This window comes from Macaca thibetana, chromosome 12 (genome assembly GCF_024542745.1).
Source record: "Macaca thibetana thibetana isolate TM-01 chromosome 12, ASM2454274v1, whole genome shotgun sequence".
Taxonomy (NCBI): Eukaryota; Metazoa; Chordata; class Mammalia; order Primates; family Cercopithecidae; genus Macaca; species Macaca thibetana.
In genome coordinates this window covers 24,003,075-24,017,008 of record NC_065589.1, presented here as the reverse complement: position 1 = coordinate 24,017,008, position 13,934 = coordinate 24,003,075, and the positions used below count along the sequence as shown (strand labels likewise).

General features: G+C 46.6%; 1 protein-coding gene across 2 annotated transcripts in view; it reads left to right on the top strand.

Moving 5' to 3' along the window:
• Nucleotides 1–13,312, top strand: part of PLCD4 (phospholipase C delta 4) — a 31,623-nt gene extending 18,311 nt beyond the window's left edge. Inside the window, exons 3-13 of one of the 2 annotated variants that reach the window (XM_050752396.1) lie at nt 3,497–3,698; nt 5,367–5,511; nt 6,496–6,648; nt 7,975–8,166; nt 9,241–9,336; nt 9,460–9,616; nt 9,970–10,086; nt 10,325–10,497; nt 11,927–12,062; nt 12,375–12,524; nt 12,604–13,312. In XM_050752396.1, coding sequence (XP_050608353.1) covers nt 3,497–3,698; nt 5,367–5,511; nt 6,496–6,648; nt 7,975–8,166; nt 9,241–9,336; nt 9,460–9,616; nt 9,970–10,086; nt 10,325–10,497; nt 11,927–12,062; nt 12,375–12,524; nt 12,604–12,710 — 1,628 coding nt within the window. In that variant the 3' untranslated portion in view covers nt 12,711–13,312. The remainder of the gene's footprint in view (nt 1–3,496; nt 3,699–5,366; nt 5,512–6,495; nt 6,649–7,974; nt 8,167–9,240; nt 9,337–9,459; nt 9,617–9,969; nt 10,087–10,324; nt 10,498–11,926; nt 12,063–12,374; nt 12,525–12,603) is intronic. The other variant, XM_050752397.1, reaches the window with a different exon arrangement.
• Nucleotides 13,313–13,934: the final 622 nt, after the last annotated feature.

Below are 13,934 nucleotides of genomic sequence, written 5' to 3'. Positions count from 1 at the left end.
AGCTGGGATTACAGGCATGTGTCGCCACACCTGGCTAATTTTGTATTTTTAGTAGAGGATAGGGTTTCACCATGTTGGTCAGGTTGGTCTCGAACTCCCGACCGTAGGTGATCCACCTGCCTCAGCCTCCCAAAATGCTGGGATTATAGGCATGAGCCACCATGCCTGGCATCTACCTTTTCTAATACAATGATCTGTTGAAATGGGTCCTGCTATTAAGTCAGTTGTATAAAAGAGGAAAACTGAGGTTTAGAAAGATTCAGTGACTTGCTCAAAGCCAACATAATGAGAGAGGAACTGAGATTCAAACCCAGGTCATCTGACTCTTAGCCAGTGCCTCTCTTGAGAATGAGGGTAAGAGCTGGGATGGACGAGAGCTCGACAAGTGATCCAGGTATTCTGGGTCTAAACTCTTACTCCCTTTTATTCATTCATTCATTCATTCATTCATTCATTCATTCATTCATTCACTATTTCAGTGAATGCTTATTGAGTTGCTATAATGTGTCAGGACCTATGGTAGGCACCAGAGATATATTAGTGCCTAGATCAGACAAGGACACTGCCCTCATAAAACTTAGAGTCACACAGAAAACATTACAATTAATTATTTCAGATTTGTTTGGGTGTTCAGAATAGAGGTTGTAGGCTGAGTGCGGTGGCTCACGCCTGTAATCCCAGCACTTTGGGAGGCCAAGACGAGCAGATAACCTGAGGCCAGGAGTTTGAGACCAGCCTGGCCAACATGGTGAAACTCTGTGTCTACTGAAAATACAAAAATTAGCCAGTTGTGGTGGTGCACGCTTGTAATTCCAGCTACTTGGGAGGCTGAGGCATGAGAATCGCTTGAACTTGGTAGGTGGAGGCTGTAGAAGCCGAGATTACACCACTGCACTCCAGCCTGGGTGTCGTAGGCAGACTATGTCTCAGACCAAAAAAAAAAAAAAAAAAAGAATGGAGGTTCTAAAGCAACCATTTCAGAAAATGAAAGTGAAGAGAGTTAAGAAAGGTTAAGAAATAGGATCTCTAGGCCAGGTGCTGTGGCTCACATTTGGAATCCCAGCAGTTTGGGAGGCCGAAGCAGGAGGATCACCTGACATCAGGAGTTCAAGAACAGCCTGGCCTACATGGTGAAACCCCGTCTCCACTAAAAACACAAAAAATTAGCCGGGTATGGTGGCAGGAGCCTGTAATCCCAGTTACTCAGGAGGTTGAGACAGGAGAATCGCTTGAACCTGGGAGGCAGAGGTTGCAGTGAGCCGAGATCATGCCACTGCACTCCAGCCTGGGCGACAGACCAAGACTCTGTCTCAAAAAAAAAAAAAAAAAAGAAAAGAAAAGAAAAGAAAAGAAAAAAAAAAAAAAGAGAGAGAGAAAGAGAGAAATAAATAAATAAATAAATAGGATCTTCTGTTCCCTGTGCAGAATCCAGTAAACATCAGTTACATTTCTTTCAACTTTCGACCCCCACCCCTCTTGGTGTTTCCTTCCCTTGAACTTGACAATCAGATACTACATCTGGCTACAGAGAGTAGTATCAGTCAAAAAACCTGGGCTCAGGTCTCCACTGTGCTTCTTATTAACTGAGTAACTGTGAGCAAGTCACTTAATCTAACTAACTCAGTTTCCTCATTTGTAAAATAATTGATGACCAAATGAAATAATGCACATGAAAAGTATCTGACAACAGTAAATTTACCTGAGTGATTTATTACTGTCAAGAATGAAACTTTCTGACTGGGCACAATGGCTCACGCCTGTAATCCCAGCACTTTGGGAGGCCGAGGCAGGCGGATCACTTAAGGTCAGGAGTTTGAGACCAGCCTGGGCAACGTGGTGAAACCCCTTCTCTACTAAAAATATAAAAATTAGCCAGGTATGGTGGTGGGCACCTGTAATTTGAGCTACTTGGGTGCCTGAGGCAGGAGAATCGCTTGAACCTGGGAGGCGGAGGTTGCAGTGAGTGGAAATTGAACCATAGCACTCCAACCTGGGTGACAGAGCACGAGACTCCGTCTCAAAAACAAACCAACCAACCAACAAACAAAAAGAATGAAACTTCCACCAGGTGTGGTAGCTCATGCCTATAATACAGGAGGCTGAGGCAGGAGGACTGCTTGAGTTCAGGAGTTCAAGACCAGCCTGGGCAACATAGTGAGACCCCATCTCTAAAAAAAAAAAAAAAAATTAACCAGGCCTGGTGGCACATTCCTGTAGTCCCAGCTACTTGAGAGGCTGAGGTGAGAGGATTGCTTGAGCCCGGAGGTCAAGGCTGCAGTGAGTTGTGATCGTGCCACTGCATCCAGCCTGGGTGACAGAGTGAGACTCTGTCTCAAAAAAATAAAAGGAAACTTCCTGCCCAACTTCCTGTCCTTCTTCACAATCTCCAGGACTTGTGAAACCTGGAGCAAGGAAGCTGGCCATGAGAGTCAGGTTGTTCCACCTTCCAGGTGAGCCTCCTTGTAGCAACATTATTCTCAGTGAGACTGAACAGCCCAGTGGTAGAGGGCATGGCTCTGACACCTGGCGGCCTGGGTTCAAATCCCAGCTTCTACACTTACTAATTATGACACCTGGAGCAAGTTACCTCACCTCTCATGGCAGATTATATTACATCTACTTCATCATGTTAGTGAGAACATGAGTGAGATGCTGCATGGAATGCCCTGGGCATAGAGCGAGTGCTTAACAGTTGTTAAGTCATTGTTATTGTTGTTGTTATTGTTGTTGTATAAAGCCCATACTGAGATTGGAGGGAGCTATGGAAGGAGTAACAGGGCCCTTTCCTCAATGGGAGTGTAGTCTAAGGGGAGGTTGACAAATGCTCCTCAAAACATCATATGGGAACATGGACAGTAAGAAGAAATCCTCAGGCCATAGTTAGTCACAGGTACACAGCCCAAGGAAGAAAATACAGGTAGCTTGGCCATGTCACTAAGCCTTTGACTTTGATTCTCTCTGGGCCTCAGTTTCTCCATCTATAAAATTAGCCCTTTGGATGTTGTGCATTATAGTAACTGTGAACTCCATTTGGCTATTTAAAATTAAATTAACTAAAATCTAATAAAATTGAAAATTTAGTTCTTCAGTTACACAAGCCATATTTCAAGTGCTCAGTAGCCACATGTGGCTAGAGGCTACTATATATGACACTGCAGAATAAAACTTTTTCTCATTAGTACTATAACATAAAAAAAGACCAAAAAAAAGTAAAAAAAAAAAAAAAAAAAAAAAAGACATTTATCTCATTATAGGAAGTTCTATTGGATAGCACTGGACTTGAATAATCTTAATGATTCCTTTTAACATTCTTTGAGGGTGGGAATGATTGAAATGATACACACTAGGTGGGGCAAGTTTGGGATCTAAATGCTGGGAATGGGTGCCATCTGAAAGGCAGGACTCTGGATGGAGTGGGAGGAAGGATGGTCTGTAGGTGTGCTGGGATGCTTCCATTCAGAGCTTCTCACCTAGTGTTCCCCTATCCACACTCCAGGCAAACTGCGGCATGTGCTGAGCATGGATGGCTTCCTCAGCTACCTCTGCTCTAAGGATGGAGATATCTTCAACCCAGCCTGCCTCCCCATCTATCAGGATATGACTCAACCCCTGAACCACTACTTCATCTGCTCCTCTCATAACACCTACCTAGTGGGGGACCAGCTTTGTGGCCAGAGCAGCGTCGAGGGATATATACGGTGCAGTGGTGGTAGAGAAGGGGTCCAACTCATGAGAGGGACCGTGTAGAAAAGTGAGGGGAGCTGTCAGTGTCTAACAGATTGGGACAGTGTTGTGGGGGTTTAGGGGCTGAGGAGCCCTGGATACCAGAGACACTTGGCAGAGATATTGAAGATTGGTGGGAGAATGGTAATGAAACCCTATGGGTAAATGGAACTTCTCTTTCACAAGCTATGAAACTCTCCTGGAACTCAGAGGCCCTCACAGATTTATATTTAACAAATAAATAAACAGATTGTTAAATGGAAGGCAATAGAGAATAGGAGTTAAAAATATAGGTTCTGGGCTGGGCGTGGTGGCTCACGCCTGTAATCCCAGCACTTTGGGAGGCTGAGGTGGGCGGATCACGAGGTCAGGAGATCGAGACCATCCTGGCTAACATAGTGAAACCCTGTCTCTACAAAAAGAAGTACAAAAAATTACAGGTGGTGGGCACCTGTAGTTCCAGCTACTCGGGAGGCTGAGGCAGGAGAATGGCGTGAACCCGGGAGGTGGAGCTTGCAGTGAGCCGAGATCGCGCCACTGCACTCCACCCTGGGTGACAGAGCGAGACTCTGTCTCAAAAAAAAAAAAAAAAATATATATATATAGATAGATAGATAGATAGATAGATATAGGTTCTGGAGTCAGACCATCTGAAATTATATCTTTCAGATATAATATATAAATATAAATCAGATATAATTTCTAACTCTTTCACTTGGTACTCTGGGGCTAAGTATTTAACCTCTATGCCTCAGTCTCCCCATCTATGAAACAGGGATGGTAACAGTGCCTATTCTGTCTGGGTTGTTGTGAAGAGATAATCCATATGTCAATAGCTAATAAGCAGTTGCTGATTTTATTGTGACTAATCATGGATTAGATTGAATAGTCAAGATATCTTTTTATTACCAGCAACTGAACTAGTAGCTTCAAGGGATACAAGGATGAATGGAACATATAGTTTCCACCTTAGGAAGTCTAGCTGAGAAATTAAGGTGTAAATATACTGACAGTTTGAATAACCAGGGTGTTGTATAGGGATATAAAGCCAGAACACCAGCTGGACACAATGGCTTATGCCTGTAATTCCAGCACTTTGGGAGACCGAGGCGGGGAGATCACTTGAGCCCAGGAGTTCGAGACCAGGCTGGGCAACATAGTGAGAGCCCGTCTCTACAAAAAATACAAAAATTAGCCAGGTATGGTGATGTGTGCCTATAGTATCAGCTACTCGGGAGGCTGACGTGGGAGGATCGCTCGAGCCTGAGAGGTCAAGGCTGCAGTGAGCCATGTAGCACCACTGCACTCTAGCCTGGGTGACAGATTTAGACCCTGTCTCAAAAAAATAAAAGTAAATATAAATAAATAAGTAAAACCAGAACACCAGAAGCATCATGAGGCAATGTGTGATAGATTGCTATGGAAGGACTGTGAGTCAGGTGGGCTGAAGTATGGGTGGAGATCAGCGTGAGCTTGCAGCAGTGTCCCCATGGATGGAGAAGGCTCTATGCAGATGTAGCTTGAAGGGGTCTGGATGGGTAAGTGCTGGTGAGCGCTGTTCTCTTCAGAGTGGGGAGACAGTCCCTAGGTAGAAGATCCGATATTGACCTCTCCTATCTCTTGGGGGGATGGGGTTCTTTCAGGGCCCTGAAGCGGGGGTGCCGCTGCGTGGAGGTGGATGTATGGGATGGACCTAGTGGGGAACCTGTCGTTTACCATGGACACACCCTGACCTCCCGCATCCTGTTCAAAGATGTCGTGGCCACAGTAGCACAGTATGCCTTCCAGGTAGTAGCCCCAGAATGGGGACACTGGTGAGGCCAGAAGGTCTGAGGGAAGAGCGACTGGCTCTGGGTCTGGGGAGGGTGGAGGAGTGCAAGGGAAGTTCCATCAAGAGAGGATTTAACTGTAAAGCATCAGGCAAATACTAAAGGCTGATTATGAATAAGTGTTGGACGTGTTACTAATAATTCATAGTTATGGAGGTGATTACTTATGGTTAGAAACTATTACTTCTTCAGGCCAGGCATGGTGGCTCACACCTGTAATCCCAGCACTTTGGGAGGCCGAGGCGGGTGGATCACCTGAGGTTGGGAGTTTGAGACTAACCTGACCAACATGGAGAAACCCTGTCTCTATTAAAAACAGAAAAATAGAAAATTAGCTGGGCATGGTAGCACATGCCTATAATCCCAGCTACCTGGGGGGCTAAAGCAGGAGAATCCTTTGAACCCAGGAGGCGGAGGTTGCAGTGAGCTGAGATTGCACCAGTGCACTCCAACCTGGGCAACAAGAGTGAAACTCCATCTCAAAAAAAAAAACAACTATTACTTCTAGCAAGTTCTATCACCCTTCTGGAAGAAGTGGATAGGAAACACAGAGATAGTGGTGAGTAGGGCTGAAGAACAACAGGAATCTGGAGGATGAAAACATGAGAGTGCAACATGAACACATAACCAGGAAATGTGGCCTGGCCTTCCCACTCAGAGCCTGAAAACTGAAAGGTCCCAGAGGGGCCTGGGTCAGACTTGGCACAGGTATGAGATTTAGGATCCCAAGATGTGAATGTGTCTTTAGCTGTGGGCAGTGTCCCAGGCATGGGCCTCAGACCCAGCAAGATCTCACTGAATCCTATAACGGAGTTGGAAGAGTTTAGCGATCAGGATACTCATTTGAGTGAGTAAGTAGGGAGGCCTAGGAAGCAGGTACTTGAAGAAGTAGGTTGCGGTGTTTTAGAACTCTGAATCCACTGTTCCCTCCCCTCACCACCAGACGTCAGACTACCCAGTCATCTTGTCCCTGGAAACCCACTGCAGCTGGGAGCAGCAACAGACCATGGCCCGCCATCTGACTGAGATCCTGGGGGAGCAGCTGCTGAGCACCACCTTGGATGGGGTGCTGCCCACTCAGCTGCCCTCACCTGAGGTAGGGACACTATTCCTCCAGCCCAGACTCTGCTGTGGCTTCCGGATTCCTCCACCTGGGCTCCTTCCTCTATGCCCCTCTTTGTTCCCTTTTTTCTATCCTCGGATGGACCACCTTGCTCTTTAATGTCCTTGGAGACAATTTTAACTTAAAATCTAATTGAACACAGAATTCTATTTATAGTTCTCTAAGTTTTAAATAAACAATTTACATTTTTTTTTCTCAGTGGAAGTATCTTTTTTTTCCTTGTAGTTCATAGTTGTTGTGGACTATACAAACCATATAAAGGGAAATCTCCCCTCCTATCATAATCCCAACCTCTCCCATAACAAGCAGCTATCGACAGATTTTTTTTGTTTTTTGTTTTTTTTGAGACAGAGTTTCGCTCTTGTTGCCTAGGCTGGAGTGCAATGGTGTGACCTCGGCTCACTGCAACCTCCGCCTCCTGGCTTCAAGTGATTCTCCTGCCTCAGCCTTCTGAGTAGCTGGGATTACAGGCGTGCACCACCACACCTGGCTAATTTTTGTATTTTAGTAGAGATGAGGGTTCACTATGTTAGCCAGGCTGGTCTCGACTTCCTGACCTCACGTGATCCACTCTCCTCAGCCTCACAAATTACAGGCCTGAGCTACTGCGCCTGGCCCTGAGTTTTCAAGTCATGTTTCTAAAGGCTTTCCCACAGTAAGATTATTCAGGCCAGGTGCAGTGGCTCACGCCTCTAATCCCAGCACTTTGGGAGGCCGAGGCAGGTGGATCATGAAGTCAGGTGTTCGAGTCCAGCCTGGCCAACATAGTGAAAACCCATCTTTACTAAAAATACAAAAAGTTAGCTGGGCATGGTGGTGGGCGCCTGTAATCCCAGCTACTCGGGAGACTGAGGCAGGAGAATCGCTTGAACGTGGGAGGTGGAGGTTGCAGTGAGCTGAGATTGTGCCACTGCACTCCAGCCCGGGCGACAGTGCGAGACTCTGTCAAAAAAAAAAAAAAAGAAAAAAAAGATTATTAAAAAAGATTCCCTATTTTCTTATGATATTCTTATGTTCTTTATATTGACATGTAAATCTCTAATCTATAAGGAGTATTTACTGTGTCAAATGTGTGGCAGGAGGCCACATATATTATTTTCCATATAGATAGAGATATTAAAAGTTTGCTTAACAATATGGGAATTCCAATTGTATGTATCAAGCAGCTGATCTCTTCCCTCAGGAACTTCCGACCACTCACTCACTTCCTCTGCCTTTGAGAACAATGAGGCTGGCATGATTCCCAGGAGTAACCCGAGAGCAGACAAGTAGACAGGCCCCTTCATTTTTGTCCCCTAGGAGCTTCGGAGGAAGATCCTGGTGAAGGGGAAGAAGTTAACACTTGAGGAAGACCTGGAATATGAGGAAGAGGAAGTAGAGCCTGGGCTGGAGGGTGAGCATGAGTCAGAATTGGCGCTAGAGTCCCAGTTTGAGACTGAGTCTGAGCCTGAGCCCCAGGAGCAGAACCTTCAGATTAAGGACAAAAAGAAGGTAAGCCAGGAGTGGTCTTTCTGCTTTGGTATTTAGTCAACTTGCACAAGCTGAGGGCCTGTTTGTGAAGACTGGAGCCGTGCAAGGTGCAGGGCCAAGGAGCAATGACCCTTCCTCCCAATGAAGGAGATTTAAGAATGCATATATGGCATCAACATATATTATATACTGCCCTATATAGGTATGTTGCAGTGGCTTTCCAACTTCTTTGGGCCACACAATCTTTCAATTTTTTTTATTAATGAAATCTTATACAAAATAGATAAATGCAGAACCATCCTAGTTGAAGCACCCATTTGGCTTTCTCCTGGGTGCCCTAGTGACTCTTAAGACATTTTTGTACTTCTTGGTTTTCTTAAAGGACAGCTTGAAAACCAGTGATGAGGGGATGTGTGTGTCTGTATGTGTAACATTATTATATTGGGTAAGTAGGGGTTACTGGAATGATTGCTGTGACCTCAGCCAAAGTGGGCACAGAGAAAGCTTCTTGGAAAGGGTTTTAGGAAGGACCAGCAGTAGCCAGAGCAGGAAGGAGAGCGCTTTGAGGTGGGGAGGCTGAAGGCTCTGAGAAGGCTATGCTACAGTGGTCCATCTCCCTGTGGGGAAGGGAGGCACAGGGAGAAGGGATGCCATTGGTGGGGCCTCCAAAATCCTGGTTTGAAGTCTGCCTTTCTCTCTCTCGTGCATTTATGTGGCTCACTCAGCCGACTGACTCCTAGCTTATCCTGTGCTTTCTGGGGCTGTGGTGTCTAACATGCTGCCATGTCCAGGGATGGAAATGGGAATTCAGGAGACAAATCCAAAGATATAACTCTGGGACTCTCACATCCTTCCAGGTGTGACTTCCATGACCATTTGCATACCTTGACATATCTGTCTGGATTCATGTACATTTTGACCAAAGATTATTGTTCTTTTTAAATGAGAGGGAGGGAGGATAATGCCTCTCTGTTTAAAAATAATAAATTTAAAACCTCTTACCCAGGATGTAACATAGAGCAAACACAAGCCCAGAGGCTGACACTGATCCCAGCAGTACATGCAGACCGCCTTTATTCCCATTCCCACCCCCAGGTTGTGACGTGTCCGCTGTTTTGTCCATCTATCTGTTGTCAGATTGTGGCCCAGGCTCCTATTTCCAAGCCTGGGTCCCTTCTCTTGTCCCAGCAGGTGAGGCAGGAGGGAGAATACACTGGGGAGGCAGTGGGCAGAGGTTTAGGTTGGATGGCCATTAGCTTCTTCTCTCTCAGACGGCTGAGGGTTCAATTCCATCTTTTTTTCCACCTTTTCCAGAAATCCAAGACCATCTTGTGTCCAGCCCTCTCTTCCCTGGTTATCTACTTGAAGTCTGTCTCATTCCGCAGCTTCACACATTCAAAGCAGCACTACCACTTCTATGAGATATCATCTTTCTCTGAAACCAAGGCCAAGCGCCTCATCAAGGAGGCTGGTCAGGACCAAAATGGAGGGATGGGGAGGGAAGTGGGATGGATAGGTTCAGGCCCGAAGGACTGGCAGGTAAGTCCCAAGAAAAAAGACAAGGTATCTAAGGAGGGATGAAGGAGTTCAGAAACTCCTCAGAACAGGCATGGGTAGAGGAGTTATGAATAGTGGCTCAAGGGTCTAGGGGCAGGAAAGCTGGGGAAGATGGTCTGGATGGAACAGAATAGAGAGGCATAGTGAAACTTTCTGGAGCCAGCTTCAGATGCTGGAGAGGAGGGTGAAGGGTAGGCAGGGTCCTTGGGACTAGGGAAGTGGGAGATTCCACCCCACTTTCATCTCCCTCTCTATACCCTTTTACAGGCAATGAGTTTGTGCAGCACAATACTTGGCAGTTAAGCCGTGTGTATCCCAGCGGCCTGAGGACAGACTCTTCCAACTACAACCCCCAGGAACTCTGGAATGCAGGCTGCCAGATGGGTGAGGCAGCAGCAGGAACTGGGAAGAGGGAGTGGAGGAGCAGCAGGTGGGAAATAAGTTCTCTAGTGACAGTAGGGTTGGGGAATGCTCAAGAAAATCACTAGGCTGAGAAGTGCTATCAGTGGAGGTATTACCAGCAGGTACCGTGCACCCAATACCTATCTTCTTAACTCCCTGAAAGAGGGGCTGGAAGGCCTCCATGGTGAATCTTGCTCTTCTTTTCTCCTGGGGCCCTCAGTGGCCATGAATATGCAGACTGCAGGGCTTGAAATGGACATCTGTGATGGGCATTTCCGCCAGAACGGTGGCTGTGGCTATGTGCTGAAGCCAGACTTCCTGCGTGATAACCAAAGTTCCTTCCACCCCGAGAGACCCATCAGCCCTTTCAAGGCCCAGACTCTCTTAATCCAGGTACAATGGAAATAAGCTGTTGGGAAGAAACTGAGATAACTGGGATAGAAGTGAGGGAAGAGGTGGCTAGGCCTGACAGGAATATTAACTGTCTAGTTTTAGCTTTTGGAGCCAGCTGCCTAGCTTCAAACCACAACTTCCTAATTGGGTAATGCTGGGCAAGTTCCTTAGCCTCTCCATACCTCAGTCTGCTCACCTGCAAAATGGGGGTAACACTACCACCTGCCTGACAGGGTTATAAGGAGTATAGCTGTTAATATGAAGTTCTTACAACTCCTGGTACACATGAAGTGCTATAAAAGAGGCTGATTGGGAGCGATAGCTTACACCTGTAATCTCAGCGCTTTGGAGGCCAAGGCAGGAGGATTGCTTGAGCCCAGGAGTTTGAGACCAGCCTGGACAACAGTGAGACCCCTATCTCTACAAAAAATTTAAAAATTAGCCTGGCACATGACTATAGTCCTGGCTACTTAGGAGACTAAGGCTGGAGGGTCACTTGAGCCCAGGAGTTAGAGGTTGTAGTGAGTGATGACCGCCCCACTGCATTCCAGCTTGGACGACAGTCTCATCGTGTCTCTTTGAAAAAAAAAAAAAAAAAAAAAAAAAAGAGGCTGCTGTCATTAGCATGCCTACTTTCTTTTTTTTTTTTTTTTTTTTTGAGACGGAGTCTCGCTCTGTCGCCCAAGCTGGAGTGCAGTGGCGCTATCCTGGCTCACTGCAAGCTCCGCCTCCCGGGTTCACGCCATTCTCCTGCCTCAGCCTCCCGAGTAGCTGGAACTACAGGCGCCCGCCACCGCACCCGGCTCATTTTTTGTATTTTTAGTAGAGACGGGGTTTCACCATGGTCTCGATCTCCTGACCTTGTGATCCGCCCGCCTCGGCCTCCCAAAGTGCTGGGATTATAAGCGTGAGCCACCGCGCCCGGCCAGCATGCCTACTTTCAAACTGTTGAATTTCTACCTGGATCCATTTTATTTTATTTATTTATTTCTTCTGAGACAGAGTCTTGCTGCCTAGGCCGGAGTGCAGTGGCATGATCTTGGCTGACTGCAACCTCCGCCTCCTCGGTTCAAGTGATTCTCCCATCTGAGCCTTCCGAGTAGTTGGGACTACAGGCGCCTACCACCATGCCTTGCTTATTTTTGTATTTTTAGCAGAGATAGGGTTTCACCATGTTGCCCAGGCTGGTCTCCTGATTTCAAGTGATCCACCCACCTTGGCCTCCCGAAGTGTTAGGATTACAGGTGTGAGCCACTGCACCCGGCCCTTGGATGCATTGTAAATTGCAGATAGAATACTAGAAGAAAATATATTACCCATGGAGGATGTTCTGCAAACCAAAAAGCTTCTCCTCCCCTGGGATTGGGAGTAGGGTCAGGTGGGGCTGGGCTGAGCAGGAACTCGTGAGATTCCAGAGCCCTCGTTACAGGTGATCAGTGGTCAGCAACTCCCCAAACTCAACAAGACCAAAGAGGGGTCCATTGTGGATCCACTGGTGAAAGTGCAGATCTTTGGTGTCCGTCTAGACACAGCACGGCAGGAGACCAACTATGTGGAGAACAATGGTGAGAAACTGGCAGTGCTGGGGAAGTAGGGGTAGGAGCATGATTAGTTTTCCTTCTAGTCTGCCTTCCATTAAGTATAGTCTCTGTTATTGCATGTCCCTACATGGGAGGCAGTGTGGAACAGTACAAAGAATCCTAGCTCTTTACTTAAAAGCTCCAGTGACCTGGGCAAATTACTTGCTTACTCTGAGCCTTCTTCCTCACCTATAAAATGCTGATTGCCATCTAGATTAAATGAGAATACAAGAAAAGCAACCCAGTCAAGAAGACTGTCATAATGTCGTCTTCATTTCCTTCTATCCACCAACTCAGGTTTTAATCCATACTGGGGGCAGACACTGTGTTTCCGGGTGCTGGTGCCTGAACTTGCCATGCTGCGTTTTGTGGTAATGGATTATGACTGGAAATCCCGAAATGACTTTATTGGTCAGTACACCCTGCCTTGGAGCTGCATGCAACAAGGTGAGCCAGCCCCCTTTGACCCCTGGCCAATACCCCAGGTCTGACTGCCTTCTTAATGCTGTCCTCCTGCCCCTTCCAGGTTACCGCCACATTCACCTGCTGTCCAAAGATGGCATCAGCCTCTGCCCAGCTTCCATCTTTGTGTATATCTGCATTCGGGAAGGTCTGGAGGGGGATGAGTCCTGAGGTGGGCACTTCACGGGAAGGGTTGGTGTGCTGGCTTTAGATGGTGCGAAACACCTGGAAGGACGCTCTAGAGAACAAATGGAAGTGGTGAAAACCAAGCTTTGGATTGTGCATTCCTAGGCACAAAATTACCTCATCCTTCCTAACAAGCAAATCTGGGACCTGATTTTCCACCGTTTTTCTCTTTTCTTTCCTTCCCTTGTTTTCATAAGCCTTTGGTATCTTTCCTGCCCTTTCCCTTTGTGTACTGTATACTGGAGTTCCCTTCTTCCTCTTGCTGTAGGCTCAATCCCATACCAACATCTATGACTAATCTTTCCCATCAACTCTGTGTGAGGGCAGATTGCAATTAGAAATTCAGAGGGGCTTGGAACAGAGAAACCTAAAGAAGCATCATCCCCTCCACTCCCAACTTCCTCAAAGCCCAAAGCCAAGGGAAGGATAAATCAAGGCTCAAGGCTTCCCTGGCCAAGATTAGGGAGAGACTTGACCCCAGGACTGTACGACTTTCAAGAGAACACTGCACAGCACTCACAGTCCCCACTGGACTGCTTCCTCCTTAGCCCCACTGGTATAAATACATCTCTCTCCAATTTGGCTTCGATATGGTCTGTCATTGTTGGGCAAGGAGGGGAGGTACAAGGGTTGTGGGGACATCTGGGTAGTCAGGTGAGAGAAGGAAAAGGTAGACAAAGAAGTTCCCAGGAGACCTCCTGCATGTGCTACATAGGAAGGACACAGAGTATGGCTTTTAAGAATCAGGGCAAAAGAAGACAAAAGATTATGTGGTCCCAGCCTTCCTGAAGATTCTGGCTGGAACCATCCTGGTTTATGTCTGTTGTCCCAGCATAATTATTAATAGTACCCTCTTTAAGTTTTCCCAGTGTGTCCCAGTTTAGATGATCAATTATATAGTAAGGCACTACAGAATTATACTGTGAAGCAGTTACAGAATTCTGAATTGGAGATTTTCTTCTCTAGTCATCTGCCTTTCCATAGTATCCTTGTGCTTTAACACCTTACTGCAGGTGCTGAGCCAGTGCGAGGATTGATGATGAGCTAAAGTTGCTTCTAGGAGAAGGCTTAGTGGGTAGCAATCCTCCCTTTATAGATACAGGTAGACAAAGGAGCTTGAAGTAGGGAGCTGGCCAAGGGTCAAGACAGCTCAAGGACAGAGAGAAGGCAGACCTAGGCCTGTTTCAGAATCAATACTGAGTGAAGATG